The sequence below is a fragment of the Citrus clementina genome, unplaced genomic scaffold (genome assembly GCF_000493195.1).
Source record: "Citrus clementina cultivar Clemenules unplaced genomic scaffold, Citrus_clementina_v1.0 scaffold_8, whole genome shotgun sequence".
Classification (NCBI taxonomy): Eukaryota; Viridiplantae; Streptophyta; class Magnoliopsida; order Sapindales; family Rutaceae; genus Citrus; species Citrus x clementina.
The window spans coordinates 22,709,829-22,728,384 of NW_006262022.1; the positions used below are offsets into that span (position 1 = coordinate 22,709,829).

Below are 18,556 nucleotides of genomic sequence, written 5' to 3' on the forward strand. Positions count from 1 at the left end.
TCAATATTTGCTTCAGAACTTGGCCTCTTTTCGGTGGCAGGCGGTGGTTTTGCTTCTTGCTGAGCTTAAATGCTTCGTGTTCCATTTGCTTGAAATGGGTATGTTTTCTTGAATTTTAATGTAAAGAGGAAAAAACAGAGGAGAAACAGAGCAAGAGAAGACAGAGAGGGGGAGAGAGAAGATGAACTTTTCTTAACTGGGTTGTTTGCTTGCTTTTGCTATTCTTTGATTGATTTGGTGATAAGTGAGAGTGAAGTAGGGATTGGTTTATTTTTAGAGAGCTCAGTAGCTTGCTACGCAAGTATCTCACTGTAGCTTTAACCGTGCTTTGAAAGCTTTGGTATGTTTTTCCAATTTTGCTCATAAAATTTAGCCGATTTTGCTCTAAAATTGTGTTATACTGCATCTAATTTAAAAAAAAATTACATATTTACATGGTTCAACTTTCAACTTTCTAAGTTAAGAAGGAGGAGAAAAAGAAAAAGATAACTCCAAACCTATATTATTTCCACTTAATAATTCATATATTTTGATTGAATTAGTTGGCAATTCGCAATGTCATTTTTAAATTATTTACTACTGTGTTTTAACTTTGAGCAAAGGGTTTTTATAGGATTTTCTTGGCGAGCTAACTGCTGTACTCTTAAGAAACAAACTAAAAATACTTAGAAAGATGCTCAGAATAGAAATTAATTTTTTGTTAAAAAAATTAAGGATGTTTAAAATATAATTTAAGATTCATTATAGTAATAATTAAAGGTGTAGTAAATAGGTATACTCAATCCTGAACAGAGTCCAATCGACGCGAATGAAGATGGACTCATTGAGTCAGTGATTCCATGGTCATGGGACCATCACGGTTCACTGAATCTAAGGGTGAAGAGGACGGGAATAAATCTGGACTAGAGAAGTAACACCAAACTTTTGCGGATCACCTTCATCAGGCAGGAGTCGGGATCACGTGGTCCATGTTCAAACTTCGTACGGATGACTATGTTTTGCAATTTGTGCTCATTCTTTGCTTTATGGTGTCGATGAATAGATTAATAATTCTTGGTTAGTTGAAAATTAATTTTTCAGTGAAAGTAGTTCCGTAAATTTGATTTAATATACAGATTTGTAATCAAACACCTCTTAACAGTTTTTACACTTTGGATTATAATAATAGATATTTTTATGTGCATGACTTGTACAAATTTCATACTTGGCTTTCGCATCAACAAAAACAATCAAACTAAGACACATTTGGCCTGTGGCAGGACAATTCAATACAATAAGTCTTCGTGTTTTCCGAAACAAAAACAAAAAAAAATAAATTTTGAGCTGTGTGAGTGAATAAGTCCAATGACCAATCTCCAAAAAGCATACATGCTTCTTTTGATCTCACGTAAAGCATCGACTTGAATTGAAATATCACCCTTTTCGGCCAAAATTCAGAAGTTTGACTCTGACTGAATTTATGTGGCTTAAACCGACCATGGGCCGCCAGCTTGCTGCTGATTGGGAATGAGAGGGAATGCTCTTAGCCACGTAGTGTAAAAAGGTCGCTTTGGGGGTTTCTCAGCGGCCCACATAGTGTGAAAGGTCGAGTTTGGGCCCTTTTTTTTGTTGGTTTCTTCTAAGTCTTCTTCAGCCGTTACTATAGAATAAGAACTGTCGCTAGGAGTTGCCCATTCAATCAGTTCTGAAATCTTTAGGACAATGTGACAATGGAATCTTGAAAAAGCAATGGGAATGAGAACGCGGATACAACTGCCTCGTTGTTTCTAAGACTTCTGCGCCTTTTTCTTTGCCGAATCACTTGCCACATGAATTGGAATCTCAGGAAAATGGAAATTATGCAGTCCCAAAAATAATCAAACTCACCTCTTCACCACGGGACTTGGGGTAAAAGTGAGCTAATCAATGACCTATATACTGATGCATAAGATGCTAAATTAGAATTTGCAATATAATTTTTCTCTATTAATTGCTAAATGAAAGAACATTGATGAGACATAGAAACAAGTTGTTTGATTATCCTTGGCCCTCCAAGGGTATGTTCTAGTACGAGTAAGCATAATGTTACGAGCCGTTCAAATTTGTCACCAACAAAGGCAAACTTCGCGCGCATGGGTACATTTAGTAAAAGTCTCCCTACTAACGGGATGCGCTCCGCAAAACAATAGAACGTACTTAACAACGTGGTACACTCAACACTGGGCCATTGTATACAACTAGCTAGCCATGGTACGCCCAACTCGAAATCTAGAATTCTCTATAATTTGCAAATAGCTAAAATTCTCTCGACTTTTGCATTTAAGTCCTAAGAAGATATTTATGCAAGTTGCTAGGAAGCTTTATGAGCTTGGCATCCAAGCCTATAAATACCCCATGGCACTTGCCATTTTTTATCTCCACACCAAGCACATTTCAGTACACACACAAGCTCTCAAGCTCTTGCAAAAAGTTATCTTGTATTTTTTTCATTTGTGAGTAAAAAAATTATATTTGGTTATATTACTCTCTCTTCTCTCTAGCATTGTCGCAAACATCTTTACTTGGCTAGTTTGAGAAGATAATTAGGGTTACTTAGCAACTTTTATGCTATAATTTGTCTAAATGCCGCACAGGTTTATTGTGCGCAATACTCATCTTGTGACAATAAGTTTAATTAGTGCATGACCACCATAACTGTTTGTATTATCAAAGCAATCAAAAATCTCCTTGGTATAGCTTGAAGATGATTTGATTTAAACTACTAACACAATGGTTGAGTAACATTCTTAATTAATTGGAAAAAAAATACGTTCAATGTCTTCTCCAGCCATATATCATAGCATGAAGATCTGTTGCCTCTTAACATTTGTGAAAGAAGAACTCCATAACCATATACATTACTAAAATATGATAATATCCTTTTTAATTATAGAATATGTTATCTTACTATTATACCTATGCTGGGGAAATATATTTTTTATGCCCCTACTATTTCTGAAATAAAACTAACTTAAACTTATCCTAAAGATGTTGTCAAAACTTGCTGATGAACTTCACATCCTAATCTAAAGTAATGGTCTTTAGAAAATTATGCAAGCGCACTACCTCAAGAAAGAACAAATGTGTAACTAAGGCAGCATCTTCGGTCTTCTTACATATGATAAAATGTGTCATCTTAAAAAATCTATCAACCATAACCAGTATAGAAGTGAACTTCTATACAAGTGAACTTCTATATATAACTCACTCATCTCACATGTATCTTTTACAGATTTTACTGGCTATTAAAGTACTTCAAGGCTTGATGATCACTGTAAATCATGAACTCCTTTTGAACCAGGTAATATTCTTATGTCTTCAATGTCATAAAGATAACATAAAATGCTTGGTCATAAATAGACCACTTCTATCGTGCTTCATTTAACTTCTCACTCATGTATTTAATTGGCCGTTCCTCTTAGAAAAGAACAGTCCTAATACCCTAATATCTTTACTAGAAGCATCACACTCGACTTCAAACAACTTGTCAAAGTTTGGTAAGGCTAGTACAAGAGTAGTAGACGAATTTTCCTTTAGTAGAGCAAAACTTGTTAAATTAGCATTAAGTCAAAATGAAACATAAAATGGTGGAAATTTAGCATAAGATTTGCAAATGAAAAGTAAAACAAATATACTAAGTTGATGTATTACTAATAAACAAAACATGAACTTACAAATATAACACAAAACTCGTAAATCAACATTAAGAGCAAAATAAAACATAGATTTTAGAATTAAAGAAATAATAGGTAGAAAGAAATATATTATTCTAAATTTGTACAGTTTACTTTAGCTAGATAGAAGTGATAGGTAGGAAAAAAAATGGATTGATTATGAATGCAAGTAATTTGTTAAAAAAAATTCTTCAGTGTGTTTAATTCTTATTTTTTCTCCAATGTAATTTTATTTAAAGCGAAGTTTTATAAGAATAATAAAGAGATGCTGCTAACTTCGCTCTAAATACAAAGGATCGAAAATTCACACACACGGTCCAATGCCATAGGTCGGCCTTTCTAGGGCCCAATTTCTTGTATTCGTGAAGGAATCTTTATAAAATCACTTCTATTAGTTTTATTTATGTTCACCCTTGTCCGTTTTGCCCCGGGTCCTTAGATGGGATTATTTTATATTTACAAATGATAATAGATGAGTGACGCTAATGGCACTCTCTTTTCTTATAAAATTCCTAATTTCCTATTGTTTTGTAATTATCATTTTATCCTCTATATCTTAGACTGTATATTGTATTAAAAACTCATCTAATTCACTCAATCTCTTTCTTTATTGCAAACTCTTTAAATTGAAAAACTTAAAAAAAAAAGGTCTATTCAAAGAGTAAAAATTTGATTTAAACAAGTTTTATTCACTTATCTACAATTTATTTTTGTAAAAAAAATAAATTTGTGAACTTTTCATAGATTATTAATATAGGTATGTTAGGAGACAAATAATTTTTTTTGTCTATCTTATTTTCTTTGCAAAATAGAATGAGAGAGAGAGATGCTCATTTGGAATTTCTGAGAAAGAAGCATGAAGATTCAAGATGGGATTTATTAAAGAAGAATAACAAAAAAAAAAAAAAAAGTTATTTTTGAAAGTTGGAAGGGGTTGGAATGGGAGACACAGTCACTCAATAAAAGTCTTTCTTGGAATATGAGTTTAAATACAAAAGGGCGTTGAAAAGAATAATATTAGCACCGTGTATTACAGGTCGGACACGTGTAGGACACCTGCCAAGCCCATGTCAATCCGACGCCTGGCAGTTTTTTGAATATTAGATCAACCAGTTTGACTAAAAAGCCTCGGCTCTTTCAAACTTTCAAGGCGAACACGAACGAACCCCACACATATCTCAGTGGAAGGAAAAATAAAAAGGTAAAAGCAAAAATAATAGTCACCAATTCACCATACTTATCATCTCCGGTCAGGTCTTTGTACGGTCAGTTTTTTGAAGCTGATAATAAAAAAACTAATCTGAGTCATCGCATTGGTCAACTTAAAAACGCAAATAATTCTTCGTTCAAATTTCGAAAGCCAACATCAGAAAATTAAAAGCAGAGCCAAACGGCAACTTGCTACAGACAGCAAAAGAGAGAGGACAGAGGCTTTACTTAAAAACGCGAGAACTCTTATCTTCTTTCTCATTCGTCTTCGGCTTAAAAGTTGGTTTTTTTTTTAAAAAAAAATGGAGAGCGAATCGATGGTGATGAAAGACAGAGGGATTCCACTGTACGGTGGCAAATACGTACAGTACAATATTCTAGGAAACCTCTTTCAGGTCTCCTCTAAGTATGTTCCTCCTCTTCAGCCTATTGGTCGCGGCGCATACGGCATCGTTTGGTATAATTTTTTTTCAATCTTTCTTTTTTTCTTTTTTAGCTTTTGGAAGTAAATTATGTCGAGAATTTAGGCTGCTTAATTTCCTGCAACTTAAAAGGAGTGTTTGATTCGGTATCGGACAAGTTCTGGTTTTGCTTTTTTTTTTTTAAAGTAACCATTTAAATTATCTTAAAATATGAAATAAATATTTAAAAACAATTCGCTGTTTTCTACTACAGTTTTGTTCATAGTACATGAAGAAAAGCTAAAATGATATTCAAATTAAAAAAAAAAAGTATTTTTCTTACAAAGAAGATTCTAGAATCTCTCTATTTAATTATATTTTTATTGTTTGGGCATGTTTGGTCTGGCTTTTTTAAGCTGAGGATTTATAATTTCAGTTTAATTTATTTTTGTATTAATTGTGTATTTAATGATGATTTGGTTATTACTTATTAATGTAATTAATGTTTTTTCTGATGAACAATTGAACTTTGTTAATGTAATGCAGTAGTGCTGTAAATTCAGAGACAAAAGAAGAGGTTGCAATAAAGAAAATTACGAATGCATTCGATAACAGGATTGATGCCAAGAGGATCCTCCGTGAGATCAAACTCCTCTGTCACATGACTCATGAGAATGTATTTACTTCTGTAAACTTATAGGCTTGTTTACTGTCCTGTGTTTTTCTAGCATTATTACTCTACTTTCACTTGCAAATCCCTGCTTCTGATCAAAAGATGTTTTCCTAGAATTGCCTATATATATGTGTCTGTATTAATGATCTAGTGGGCGATGTTGCTCATGTTATGGTGAGCCACGCTGCTATGTGGTGTGCTCTAGTTATCTATAGCTTCAACTCTATCTTTAAGGTGTTACAGAATCATGTCATGTTTGCAGTTGCTCAATAGATCATTTTTCTGTGTATACATATCCACACACAACAAATGATCTGGTAAGTGCAGTTCTATAATGCCTTGTGAATGGTGTTGAAGTTGTTTAATCTGACAGGCCAACATGACAGTGTTGCTCACTATAACGTGAGCAACGTCACCTATTAGATCATTACTCTCTCTCTCTATATATAAGAGTTCTAAAGTGTAGACATCTATTAAAATTCAAATCAACAATCAGAGAGTTGCTAGAAGACAAAAAAATTTCAACGCCAATTAATTATTAATTAGGCAATTTCTTAACATAGAGTTGAACAAAGTTTTGTTTCTTCAGCAATACTCTTTACAACAAGTTGGTTTGGATTTTAAGAAAAGTAGGCACCACTAGGCAACACAGGAAAGGAATATGTATATATGTATATTTTCATTTCAGTAATGCGTTAGTAATGTGCATGGTGTTCTTGTGGAGCTTTTGCAGACTAATTGTAACATTTGCCAAAAGGAGTATTGTACATAATATCCATCTATGACCATTTGTTTTATTTTTTCAATGATGTGAATGGGAGAAGATCAAGACATTAGTTTTGTGCAGATTGTCAAGGTGAAGGACATAATACCACCGATGGATAAGGAAAAGTTCAATGACGTTTATATTGTATATGAGTTGATGGATACTGATCTGCATCAGATAATACGCTCCAAACAGGCTCTGACTGATGATCATTGTCAGGTAAATAAGTTGGATCCTTTTTCTTCTGTTATAGTAGTGGTTTATACTGTCAAATGAGTATATACATCGCAAGCTTTTATTGCGTTGGGTGAGAAAAGTTTTATGAACAGTGGGTTTATGCTCTTGTTTTATCGAATTAGGAGCTGGCTGGCAAATATCTTGTATCTGTTAATCTGCTGCAACTTTCCTTGTGTTGTCCTTATTATTCAGATGTGTGCTCTTACCTTAGTATGCTCGAAATGAAGAAATGTTTGCTATATATGTTAACAACATCACCTAAAGCCTGAAGGGAACAATTCCATCCTTCACTAGCATGCCAAATGGTTGTTTTTTCCTGAATGGGCTCCTCAAAGCTGAGAAGACTGTTTTGTGAATTAAGATTCTTCCTAGAGAAGATTAAGAAATAAGAATGCTTTTGCCTGACCCATATCCCCAGGAGGATCCAAGCAAAACTTCTTGGAGAATTAAACCTATTTATTGAACCCTGTTGCTCTACCCATTTTGAAGTGTTCCTTCTGTGCTTGTCAATTTGTTTCTCTACGAGTGTAGTTCAGTACAGTATAATGGAATATTTTCTCAAGCTGGTTTCTACTAGATGAAACTTACTTATAACAGAGGTACTCATTGTTCAATGGCTTCTGCAGTATTTCCTATACCAATTGCTGCGGGGACTGAAGTACATACACTCTGCTAATGTTTTGCACCGAGATTTAAAACCAAGCAACCTGCTGCTCAATGCAAACTGTGATCTTAAGATTTGTGACTTTGGACTAGCAAGAACCACTTCAGAGACAGATTTCATGACGGAGTATGTTGTAACCCGATGGTATCGAGCCCCTGAATTGCTGCTTAACTGTTCAGAATATACTGCAGCTATTGATATTTGGTCGGTTGGTTGCATTTTCATGGAGATTATGCAAAGGGATACTCTTTTTCCTGGTAAAGACTACGTTCAACAGTTGACAATGATAACTGAGGTGCTCATCCTTTCTCATTATTCTCCTATTGGCTTTTGAAACTACATTTGAATTGCATAATTAGGTAATGGATATAATGAATAAAAATTCTTGTTTGGCTTTTACCAAAAATAGCTATTAGGTTCACCGGATGATTCAGATCTTGGATTCCTAAGAAGTGATAATGCCCGGAGATATGTTAAGCAGCTTCCACATGTCCCCAAGCAACCCTTTTCTCAGAAGTTCCCCAATATGTCTCCCGTGGCAATTGACCTTGCAGAGAGAATGCTAGTGTTCGATCCGGCCAAACGCATAACAGGTATGCTCCTTGTATAACACATTCACACCTGACCAATTTATTTTTCACTTTCTTTTTACTGACAAGAAACATCTCTATTTTTGTGATGCATGTGAAGTGGAGGAAGCATTAAACCATCCATATCTATCAAGTCTTCATGAGATCAATGAGGAGCCTACCTGTCCGTATCCTTTCAACTTTGATTTTGAACAGACATCCATGAATGAAGAAGATATAAAGGAGCTCATATTGAGAGAGTGTTTGAACTTCAACCCAGATCACATGCTCGAGTAATCTTTGACCTTTGTTTCTGTTGATCGGTTCATTTGAGTGATGTCAAGGTTGATTATGGTTTGCAAAGCTAGCATGTATGTCGTATGCAATTAGGGAACTCTGCATAAGCAGAAAATTTGGGAGATAGGTTCTCCCTTCTGATTTTAGTAGGGTGGAATGGCTTTATGGCAGTATATCATATAATACAAGTTACCGGATTAGTTAATTTCGACAGTGAAGTTCCCAGTTGGGGTTTGTAATTTGGGATTTATAAAAGAAGGCCGTTTGCTCCTAGCCTCCTTTGGTTTGGGATGTGTTTGTATAGTGTAAATTAAATTTTATCAAAACAGAAGAAGAAAGTATTAATCTGAGATAGAATACATGACTGGCAACAATGTACTGATTTTAATTTCTTGGTTGTAAGTTTTAGACTCTGTAATGCCTAATTAGTCTGTGTTAGCAGGCAACTTAAGTGAAATGTTTATGAGATTTCTATTGTTCTATTTTTCTAGTGCCGTCTAATTCTTGAATTTTGTCCTGGCAATCCGTAACAAGCACTACCAGATCGCTAAATTGTTTTTCTCCCAATTTATCTGAGGGAGCTAATCAGGTGCGCACGGTCACATGGGGTGCACGGTAAGGTTTGGAGTATAGAGCTATGTTGTGGGGTCACTGCTCCTTAGTTTCGATCTTGATAGGTGCCTAATTACACTGGTATAAGGTTTACGATTGTGACAGTTAATTATATTTATTTAATAGAGATTGTTACGTTACATAATTATATAATATACATAATTATATAGTAATCGTTGAATTTTCATTAATCAACTGTTATATGATTATAATCATATAATGTTATATAATTATGTAATATAATAAAAGTCTTATTTATATAAAAACTTTCAAGTTATTTATATTTTATTGGATATGGAATTTCACCCACCAGTTACATGTACGGGTCCACCCATTTGAGTTAAATAAAACTTGCGAACTTCTGCAAAATTGAGTTGAGAAGTATGCATACGCTCTATAAATACGTCCAAGAAGTAAGGAGTTATATTTATTAATTTGTCAGTCATCATAAGCATACACAAAGCAGCGAAAGAGAAGAAATAATGAGGCTCTCAATTCTCGCAGTCGCCAAAGCTCTGCAGAGCCAAAACAAAAAGAAGCTATCACCACTTCTATTCTCATTCTCCACAGCTTCTCGATCATTCTCACAGCTGAGCTCACAATCTCAACGGTGCGTTTTGAGCTCCTACTTTTACTAATAAATAAAAAAAAATTTCGTCAAACTTATTACATACGAATTTTCATTTCCTCACTATTTATTTATGATGATCGTTGACTGATTGACAGGCCTTCGTTTGGCATTGCTTTCGACATAGACGGTGTCGTTCTTTTAGGAAACACTCCCATTGGTGGCTCTAATAAAGCTCTCAAAAGGCTGTACCAACATTCCGGTATACACAAACTCCAAAAATGCAATTTTGTTTGAGAATAAATTTATAGAATTTTTATTTATTTATTTACTTTCGTCTTATGGACAGGTGATTTGAGGATCCCTTACATTTTCTTGACCAATGGTGAGTCATTTTCTTGATGATGATGATTAACATGGCATTTTAGATTACCTGATAGTTGCTAGTGCACATGTTCATTGAACTTATCTAGTACGCTTAGTTTATCTAGTGCACATGCATGTTTGCGTATATTTTGGAAGCAAGCAGCTATAGTGTTTTTTTTTTTTTTAACGCGCCCGCTTTTACTTTGCAATAGCTATGGATGGCTTTGCATTACTGATATAGAAATAGAGGAATATGTTTTTATTCCAGATAGATATTTATGCACATTGAGATGGATTTTTTGTGGGAAATTTTGCTATGAAGTTTGCTTCTTGGTGATTGAAGTTATGAATAATATTAGAGATATTACTTATTATTAGTTGGCTAATCTGCAGTTGATTCTGACTTCAACAGGAGGTGGTTTTCGTGAATCTAAAAGAGCCACTGAGTTAAGCAAACTTCTGGGTGTGAATATTCTACCTTGTCAGGTAATGCTGCAACAATTCTTAAAACCTTTAACCTGTGTTTACTTTATGATTTTTTTTTTCCTTTTATTCTATAGCAATTTGTTATCAATTATTTCAGTGTCAAACTAACAGACTTTGATGAAAACTTCTATTTCTTTTTCCTGGTTATTGTGCATAGCATTCTTTTACTTTTATTAGCTTTTTAAAATGTGATTCCACACAGGTAGTACAAGGCCATTCACCTTTTAAACAGCTCTTTAATAGGTAAGGTACAGGTATGATTTGTAGCTAGTTTATGTATTGATATTGATGTGCATATTTATGCTGAAGTAGAGGATCCTAAAGTATTGAGTAGAATAATGAGCATAAATGACATTAATTTTATCTTTAACGTCATTGTGTTGAAAATAAAGACTATAATATATGGGCATTTGTAAAGCTATTAATCTCTCTCTTTTTTCTTTATTCCATGTTATTCGTTCTAAACTTCCACTAAAGCAGAGAATCATTAGGCCTTCCCCGTTGAATCTTGTCAAATCAAATCAACATAAGCTGTATCTTTATGGTCAATATGGTTGATGGCAGATCTAAATGTACTTTTTTTCCACACAGAGAGAATCACTTGTGGTAGTTCGCAACTCTGATCAATGGAGATGAATGAAAGGCTAATTAACTTAGCAGTTCAGTCTCAGAGTAAGATAGATAAATCATTTCTAATTTTTCAGTGAAGCTACATGCGTCCTGCCGGAGTTGAAATGAGGAGAAATTTATTCATCGTTAGAGAGATCTGAATTAAAATAACACATAAATCTGTAGGATTGTGGAAGTTTTTTTCTAGTCCAATTATCTTTGCAGTGATAACACTTTTGAATTGTGCAGATTTGAGAACGAATTCATTGTTGCCGTTGGTAAAGGTGAACCTGCTGCGGTAATGGCTGATTATGGATTTAAGTAGGCTCTTGGTTTCTTTTTCTTTTTTTTCCCCCCCTCACCATTCACCACAAGTCTTGGAAATAGTCATATCTTCCTGAGTTTTTATACCTGAATCACTATTGTGCTTGTTCATTTTATCTGCAGAAATGTGCTTTCAATAGATGAGTATGCATCCTACTTTGACGGCATTGATCCTCTCGCACAATATAAGAAGTGGAATATTAAACATGCTGCTAGTGAAAATAGAACTTTTAAGGAGATGGCTCCGACTATTTGCTCCCAGAGAGTTCAAGCAGCATTTATAGTTAGTGATTCTGTTGACTGGAGCAGAGACATTCAGGTTGACTTAGGTTTTTTAGCTAATATGATCAGTAACTGTTATTTACATTCAGTGAAAGGACTTGCAGTCAAATTATTAGCTATAACTGGTCAACAAAGGTGCCGGGCTCAATGTCTTAACATCCATATGGATGAACAGTTAAGAATTAAATTTTGACCTTCCCCTTTGTCCTACTGGTGTTGTGTCAGTATTGTGGTCAGGAGTGTTGGCCTTTATAATCCAACCCTGTACTTTTCCAGCTTATGGATCTTACTGTTCTTGTGGAAAGTTTATAATTCTACCTGAAGTTGATTTGTTATGATTTTTGTTTAGGTTGTTTCAGTTCTCAGCTGCTGAATGTCTGGCCAAAACCTGAGAATCACAGTGCATTTCTTTTTTTCTGTCTATAATATAGGAAACTTTGTGGGAAAGAAAAGAAAAATACATTCAATCTAATTTTGTTAATAGTAAGTCTCGACTATAATCAAATTAGAGGTTTGAACTTTGAATGGTCATCCTGAGTCACAACAGTTTCAAACTTGCTCTTGTTGTCATGTCTTCTGAAAACATCCTTCTACTCCTGTTATTTTTGGTCTTTGAATATTTACTACAGTAAATGTCTTTTAGGTTCTTTGTGACATTTTAAGAACTGGAGGTCTACCTGGAAGGGAAACTGGACACCAGCCGCATTTGTATTTTGCAAATGATGATCTTAAATACCAGGTTAGTTCTTATGTAGACTCTATATGTTGGTTGTTATCTTGAGTTTTTGTAGAAATCTTTTTTAAAACTGGTTATATACTGACAAGGTGCTGTTGAAGTTAGGCTACTTTCCCTTCTGAACGTCTGGGTATGGGAGCTTTCAGAATTGCACTGGAATCCATTTTCAATAGGTAAGAGAGCTCCAGTAGTTGATCCTATACTGTCTGAATTTTTTCAATGAATACTTGGAAATGTCTTGCTGGCCCACTTATTGACGGTCCTTGACTTATTTGACCACAATCACTCAAATGAGTTGGAGGCTAACCTGTGGACGTCTGCTTCTGAGAGATGGCCCTTTTTTGAGATTTGATGAATTGACACCAAATGTTGAAAATGTTACCTGTATATCCCATGTTCTCTAATCTCTACCCTTTGGCACTATATAATTTCAATATTGTGTGATGCAATGAACTTTTCTGCCTTTTCATTAATTATGCAGAATTCACCCAAACCCTCTGGAGTATACTTCTTTTGGCAAGCCAAATCCATTAGTTTTTCAGAACGCTGAGTTGGCACTAAAGCAACTAGTTCTTTCTCTTTGTCCTAATGCTCATGTTGTGAATCATGCAACTTCTGAAAGTCATCATTTTAGAACGCTGTACATGATTGGAGATAACCCTTCAGTTGACATTAAAGGAGCACGCCAGGTTTGTCTCACATGTCTAGAAATGTGGATTCATAATCTCATATATTTGTATTGTCAACTACATATTTTTTTTAAATATATTACAGTGCAACAAAAAGATTTCTTTTGCAATTTCAGGCCGGGCGACCCTGGTTTTCTATTCTGACTAGGACTGGGGTTTTCAAGGGAAAGGAAAATAGTTCTGAGTTTCCGGCAGATCTGGTAAACATTCCATGAACTTGGGCATTTTGTTATCCAGGCGTAATGCGCTCATATTTACAGTTAAATCAAGCACATTCTATTTCCCTCTTTTTTTCCCACCCATATGTGCTTAATTACAGTTGAAGTGCTCGAAATACCAATTTGGCATTGAATTGCGCAACTGAACTTTTATGTTGAATTTTGCAGGTCGTTGACACCGTGGAGGAAGCTGTGGAGTATATATTGAGAAAGGAGTCCATCTAATACAGATTCTATACCCCTACCTGTTCCAAGATTTCCTGTTATATTGTTTGGAACACCAGGCCATTTATATTGAAAGGTGTAGGATGTATGGGTCAATTCAGTTCAGAGTTGCCGTATGATACCAATAGTGATAACCTAGTAGTTCTTTCTAGGTTTGTATGTCCAAATCCATCTTGGTGTAAAACACATTGTCTTCATTTTTTCTTTCTTTCCCCGTAAATGGGGTTAATTCTATTTACGTTGAATTGTGAAACAATCTAACACAGTTTCCAAATATAAGGAGGGATCGTTTGTTCTGCTTGCTATGGACTCCTTGAAGCTGCCCATTTTATCTGGCTTTTATTATTGTTTACAAGTAATTGAACTCTATAATATAGTGGATTTGGGGCATTATCACACTTGTTAAACAAACCAAATGATCATTTAGCTTCAGCCAATGCACTTGGAATGTGATTATGCAACAAAAAGAGAAGTTTAGGGCAAGGAGGAATTCCATTCAATGTCCTGAAAACTTTTCATCTCTCTTTTAGCACGGTAATTACAATAGCATAAAAATCCAGTACAAAAATGTAAGTTTCATATGTTACAGCACATGGAATGGTCTATAATGCAATAAAGACCAAATTAAGTCCTCTCCGTCTCCTTTTCGTAGAGTTCTAGAGTAATATCTCATATTCCATCTTTTTTGGGTCACACCATAAGTGTTTAGAACTTGATGACTTGTTTAGGTTGGCTACCGTGTAATCCAAGTGCCTTACTCAGTGCAGTCTGAAAATTGTTGAAAGGAACCAGCTCCATGCTGCAAAGAAAAGCACCTCACCTCAGTTAATAAAATATTAATAGGTGATGATTAAAAGGAATAACGAAAAGATGCTTAATTAATATCATTACAGCAAGTATTTTTTCTGTTAAGATGAACATACTCATATTTTAATTTCCCTTCTCGTGCTAGGCACAGAAGATAATCTATCATATTTCTGCACTCTGTTGCTTTCTCTGAGCTCAACCATTTTTGCAACCAAAAGCCCTTCAAGGAAAGATCCTGCAAAAAGATATATTTAGAGATATTGGCTGTAAGAGTCTTGGAATGATAAGTGTGCTTCAAAAAAGACAACCCATTTGTAATGCTACTTTTCATTTTATTTTTGCTACCACACAAATAACAAGTTGCAGTATTCCTTTTTGTTCTTTTCCACTTTCCTTCAAATTTGAACTCTGGCTTTATGTTTCTACATTTTAGGCTTTAGATTCTTCTGAACATTAGAGTACACCTCATGTCCATGCCTCACTAATATCCTTCTAGTATAACCTTCTTAAGTAGATGATGAAAAAACTAAAGAACAAGCAGATTCTTAAACCCTACAGAAATTGATCCTCAATAGTAACGCTTAAATGTAACTGACAACAAGGAGAAGGAACTGGAGTATCAGGGCTTACCTTAAATATGAAGGATGAAGTTGATACAGTGATGGGTTTCTTTGACATTCCACCATATGTTACCATAGTTCCTCCCTGACTGAAAACAAAAGTTTTATCTCTTAACTTGTGAAAATAATTTCTACATCCAAACATATAGCTTTCTCAATAATTTAGTATTGAAGATCACACCTCAAGAATTTGAGAACCATAGAAGCAGAATTGCCCCCAACACAGTTAAATCCCAAAGCAGGTTCAGGTAAATTAGCCTAGCATACAATAGACATATAAAATCGTAACATTGAGTCTGAAGAACTCAAAATGTAAGAAACAAATCAAGCATTACAAAAGCACATGATTTTCTAGCACCAAACACATTAAAGAAGTACAAATCCTTAGTCTCACAAATATAATGACTAAAAGATAATAATACCAGAAAACCCTTGACATTTTTCACTTCCAGCTGGCTCTCAGTAAATACTTCATCTGCACCAAGTCCTTTAAGCTTTTCCTTAGCTTCATCTGACCCTGCCCTGGACCAAGCTGAAGAGGGTAATTGAAGGTATATAGGCAGGCATCCATCGGATAACAAAACTTCAAGCAATTAAAAAATTCAGTCAGATAAACCCTTCTTGCCACATTCTAAATTTTTAAAAGTTAAAGCTGTGTCTGATTGTAGGTCTTCCTCCGTCCCATGTTTGGTAAGGTTATTATCAAATCACTTATTAGCCACAAATACCTTTGTTTTTATTTTATACAAGTCATCACCATGGAGCAATATTTCTTTTCAGCTTTCAATTAAACTTTAAATAAGAACTAATTGATTTTCCACATCTAAACCTCCATCATTGAATCCTTTAGAAATGATCAGGAAGGGTTATCAGATAAAAAGAGTACAGAATAGGTTGTAGTCAGAAATCTAGTGAGGATATGGGAGTTTTACTTCCCAGAGGTGTCCATATACTGGTCAATGACAATTTGTTCAGCAGAACATGGCCAATAGAGCTAGTCAGATGAGGATATAACATTCTTAGAGGCGTACTCAATGAAGATCATGAGAAACATCTGTACCCTCAGTAAACTTGAGAAAAGTCAGATTAGGATATAACATTCCTAGAGGTAAGTACTCAAAGCAGATCATGAGAAACATCTGTACCCTCAGTAAAACTTGAGAAACGAAATTGAGGATGCTTGGGGAAAAATACTCATGCTTGCATGTGTCTCTAGCAGTGATTTAAAGGACGTAAAACTGTAATATCCGCATATTAAAGACGAAGCTCGTTGGGCACGATACTGCAATAGAAGTGAATGTTTAAAGGCCTTTGTTTGGTGCAATGATGGGCAACCCACAAACAAACTATCAGAACCTGACAAGTATGTAAATCTATCAAACATTATTCTGGCAGTGAAATTCTGACACCAGGTAAAAGTTAATACATGCCTAAACTAAGGGTCTCTGTTTTCTTTCAGACCATACTTCAATCAACAATAGGACAAGTATGAGGTCAACTATCACTAGAAAAGCTTTTAAATTAGTTTTGTAGTAAACCTTGGTAATCCTCAACATTCAAAGTTTTCAGGAAGATGAAGAGTATGAAACCATAATTTGTTGGTGAAAGCAATGTCTATTGTCAAGGTTAAAACCATGAACAGAGACCACAGAAATGTACTCTGTTTAATTATCAAAATTCGAACAAATTTGCTGAATAACAAGATTAAATGCAACCGAGCTCAAGTAATACTCAGCTCCCATGTAATACCTATCCCTTATAATATTAATGCTATGGATGCCACGATGTCTTGCAATCTGAATTATGCACTGCCCCACAATGCTTGTTGCACCATTTTGGACGATAGAATCTCCTGCTTATACCAAGATTTATCAGGAAAAAGAAGCAAAAGAATAATAAAAAATTGAAATGAAACATAAGGCAACACCTGAATTTAGAGTTGTGAAGTCTTCAAGCATTCTTAAAGCAGTCAAAGGATTAACAATAATGGTAGCAGCATACTCCATAGGTGAATCTTTACTAATTTTGTGCCAGACACTCTGATCTTTCACAACATAACTCTGCCATGTTCCTGCATAAAGCATCACACAGTGCCCTATTATGTTCTCTTGTTAAATATGTTAATATTTTGTGCCAAAGGTGTTCTAAGTATTATCCAAAATGTCTTTTCTATTCCTATTTTTCACAATGTGTGAAGTCTCTAAGGTGCAGTAATTGTCCCACGTGCAACTGCAAGACCAGCACACATTTTCTTCTTTTAAAAAGAGTAACACATCATGACCACAAGCAGCAAGTATGAAATAGCTTGCAAAGTTGGAAAAAGCAAATCTACCTGATGAGGGTGGAGAGGGGATGACCCAATCACCGGGGGCCAGTCTCGTAACTGCAGAGCCGACAGAATACACCTCTCCAACACCCTCATACCCTCCAACTGCTGGCACTTTTGGCCTCACCGGGTACACCCCTGCCAACAACACCAAATTAACAATTTTTCAATTCTATCCTATGCAATGAACTAAACCAATCATGCAGAAACCATAAATAAAAAACAATAAATAAAATTTTGCAATTTCTGTGCTTGGCGTAAAGTAGAAATTTTACTCGGCTGAGTTAATAATCATCGAAATGTACAAACAGTTAGTTGTGAAGAGCAATTTTGACCCAGAGCAATTTTCATGCTTCTGTGAAGGAAAAAAAAGGGAGCAAAAGAGACCTTCAATGCGATTGATATCAGAAGGGTTGATAGGAGCAGCTAACATTTTAACGCACACGTCATTCTCTTTCACTTCCACCGGCGGTAACTCTATCATTCTGCAAATTCAATTCAACACCAAATATGTAATTACACTACTCATTCATTCACCACTATAACTAACTATACTCATACTTCTATAACATATATCTTTCGGCGGCGTACTTGATGACTGAGTCGGGCGGGCCCTCCCGCTCGTAGACGACAGCCTTTGACGGCGGCGACATTAGAGCCGAGAAGGCCCGAACTCGTTGGGCTTGGACCCGACGAGCACGGGCCCATTCGATACTTGCTACTGAAATTGATCTGTTTATCAGTTTTAGCGCCACTGATCTTGCCAATGCCATCTTTGATCTTTCCAGTTTGGTTAGCGCAGGCAAAGTTGCTCGTGTCAATGAGTGCATCTCTAGCACCAAAAAACGATGTCGTTCTGGGGTTTCCAAAATCCATCGACGCCTTGTTTCTATATTTATCAACTGGCCAGGCAGGGCCGATCCAGGCCTGTCATTATACTAGGCCCAGCCTCCCGGTCGCCCGTCAATTTATTTATTTATTTATTTTTTTGTTTCATCTTTTGAAAATTCTTAAACTTATTCAAGTCGGGTCGGATAAATTGACCACTCCTGATTTTCCATCCGAACTCAGGCCCTCAAAAAGTCATACTAGCACAAACTCAAGTGGCGTCCAGCCGCCACTCGTAATTAAAACGTCATAAAGACGTTCAATTGTTTGTATTATATAAGTCAATTTTATT

General features: G+C 35.4%; 3 protein-coding genes across 3 annotated transcripts; 2 read left to right on the plus strand and 1 right to left on the minus strand.

Annotated features, from left to right (window-relative positions):
* Nucleotides 1-4,893: 4,893 nt before the first annotated feature.
* LOC18033930 (mitogen-activated protein kinase 13) lies at nt 4,894-8,990 on the plus strand. The gene is made up of 6 exons (XM_006424629.2): nt 4,894-5,358; nt 5,849-5,978; nt 6,823-6,960; nt 7,605-7,937; nt 8,052-8,235; nt 8,333-8,990. The coding sequence occupies exons 1-6, from the start codon at nt 5,204-5,206 to the stop codon at nt 8,506-8,508; spliced, it is 1,116 nt and encodes a 371-aa protein (XP_006424692.1). The 5' UTR covers nt 4,894-5,203; the 3' UTR covers nt 8,509-8,990.
* A 465-nt stretch (nt 8,991-9,455) lies between these two features.
* On the plus strand, nt 9,456-14,004 carry LOC18033931 (uncharacterized protein YKR070W). Its single transcript, XM_006424630.2, has 12 exons — nt 9,456-9,730; nt 9,847-9,950; nt 10,038-10,073; nt 10,467-10,540; nt 10,743-10,783; nt 11,399-11,470; nt 11,597-11,792; nt 12,399-12,494; nt 12,597-12,664; nt 12,973-13,180; nt 13,297-13,380; nt 13,567-14,004. The coding sequence occupies exons 1-12, from the start codon at nt 9,603-9,605 to the stop codon at nt 13,621-13,623; spliced, it is 1,164 nt and encodes a 387-aa protein (XP_006424693.1). The 5' UTR covers nt 9,456-9,602; the 3' UTR covers nt 13,624-14,004.
* A 121-nt stretch (nt 14,005-14,125) lies between these two features.
* On the minus strand, nt 14,126-18,320 carry LOC18034845 (enoyl-[acyl-carrier-protein] reductase, mitochondrial). The gene is made up of 10 exons (XM_006424631.2): nt 17,968-18,320; nt 17,764-17,861; nt 17,383-17,514; nt 16,978-17,121; nt 16,800-16,902; nt 15,473-15,572; nt 15,232-15,308; nt 15,061-15,139; nt 14,547-14,665; nt 14,126-14,422 (listed from the first exon to the last, which is right to left on the minus strand). The coding sequence occupies exons 1-10, from the start codon at nt 18,204-18,206 to the stop codon at nt 14,329-14,331; spliced, it is 1,185 nt and encodes a 394-aa protein (XP_006424694.1). The 5' UTR covers nt 18,207-18,320; the 3' UTR covers nt 14,126-14,328.
* Nucleotides 18,321-18,556: the final 236 nt, after the last annotated feature.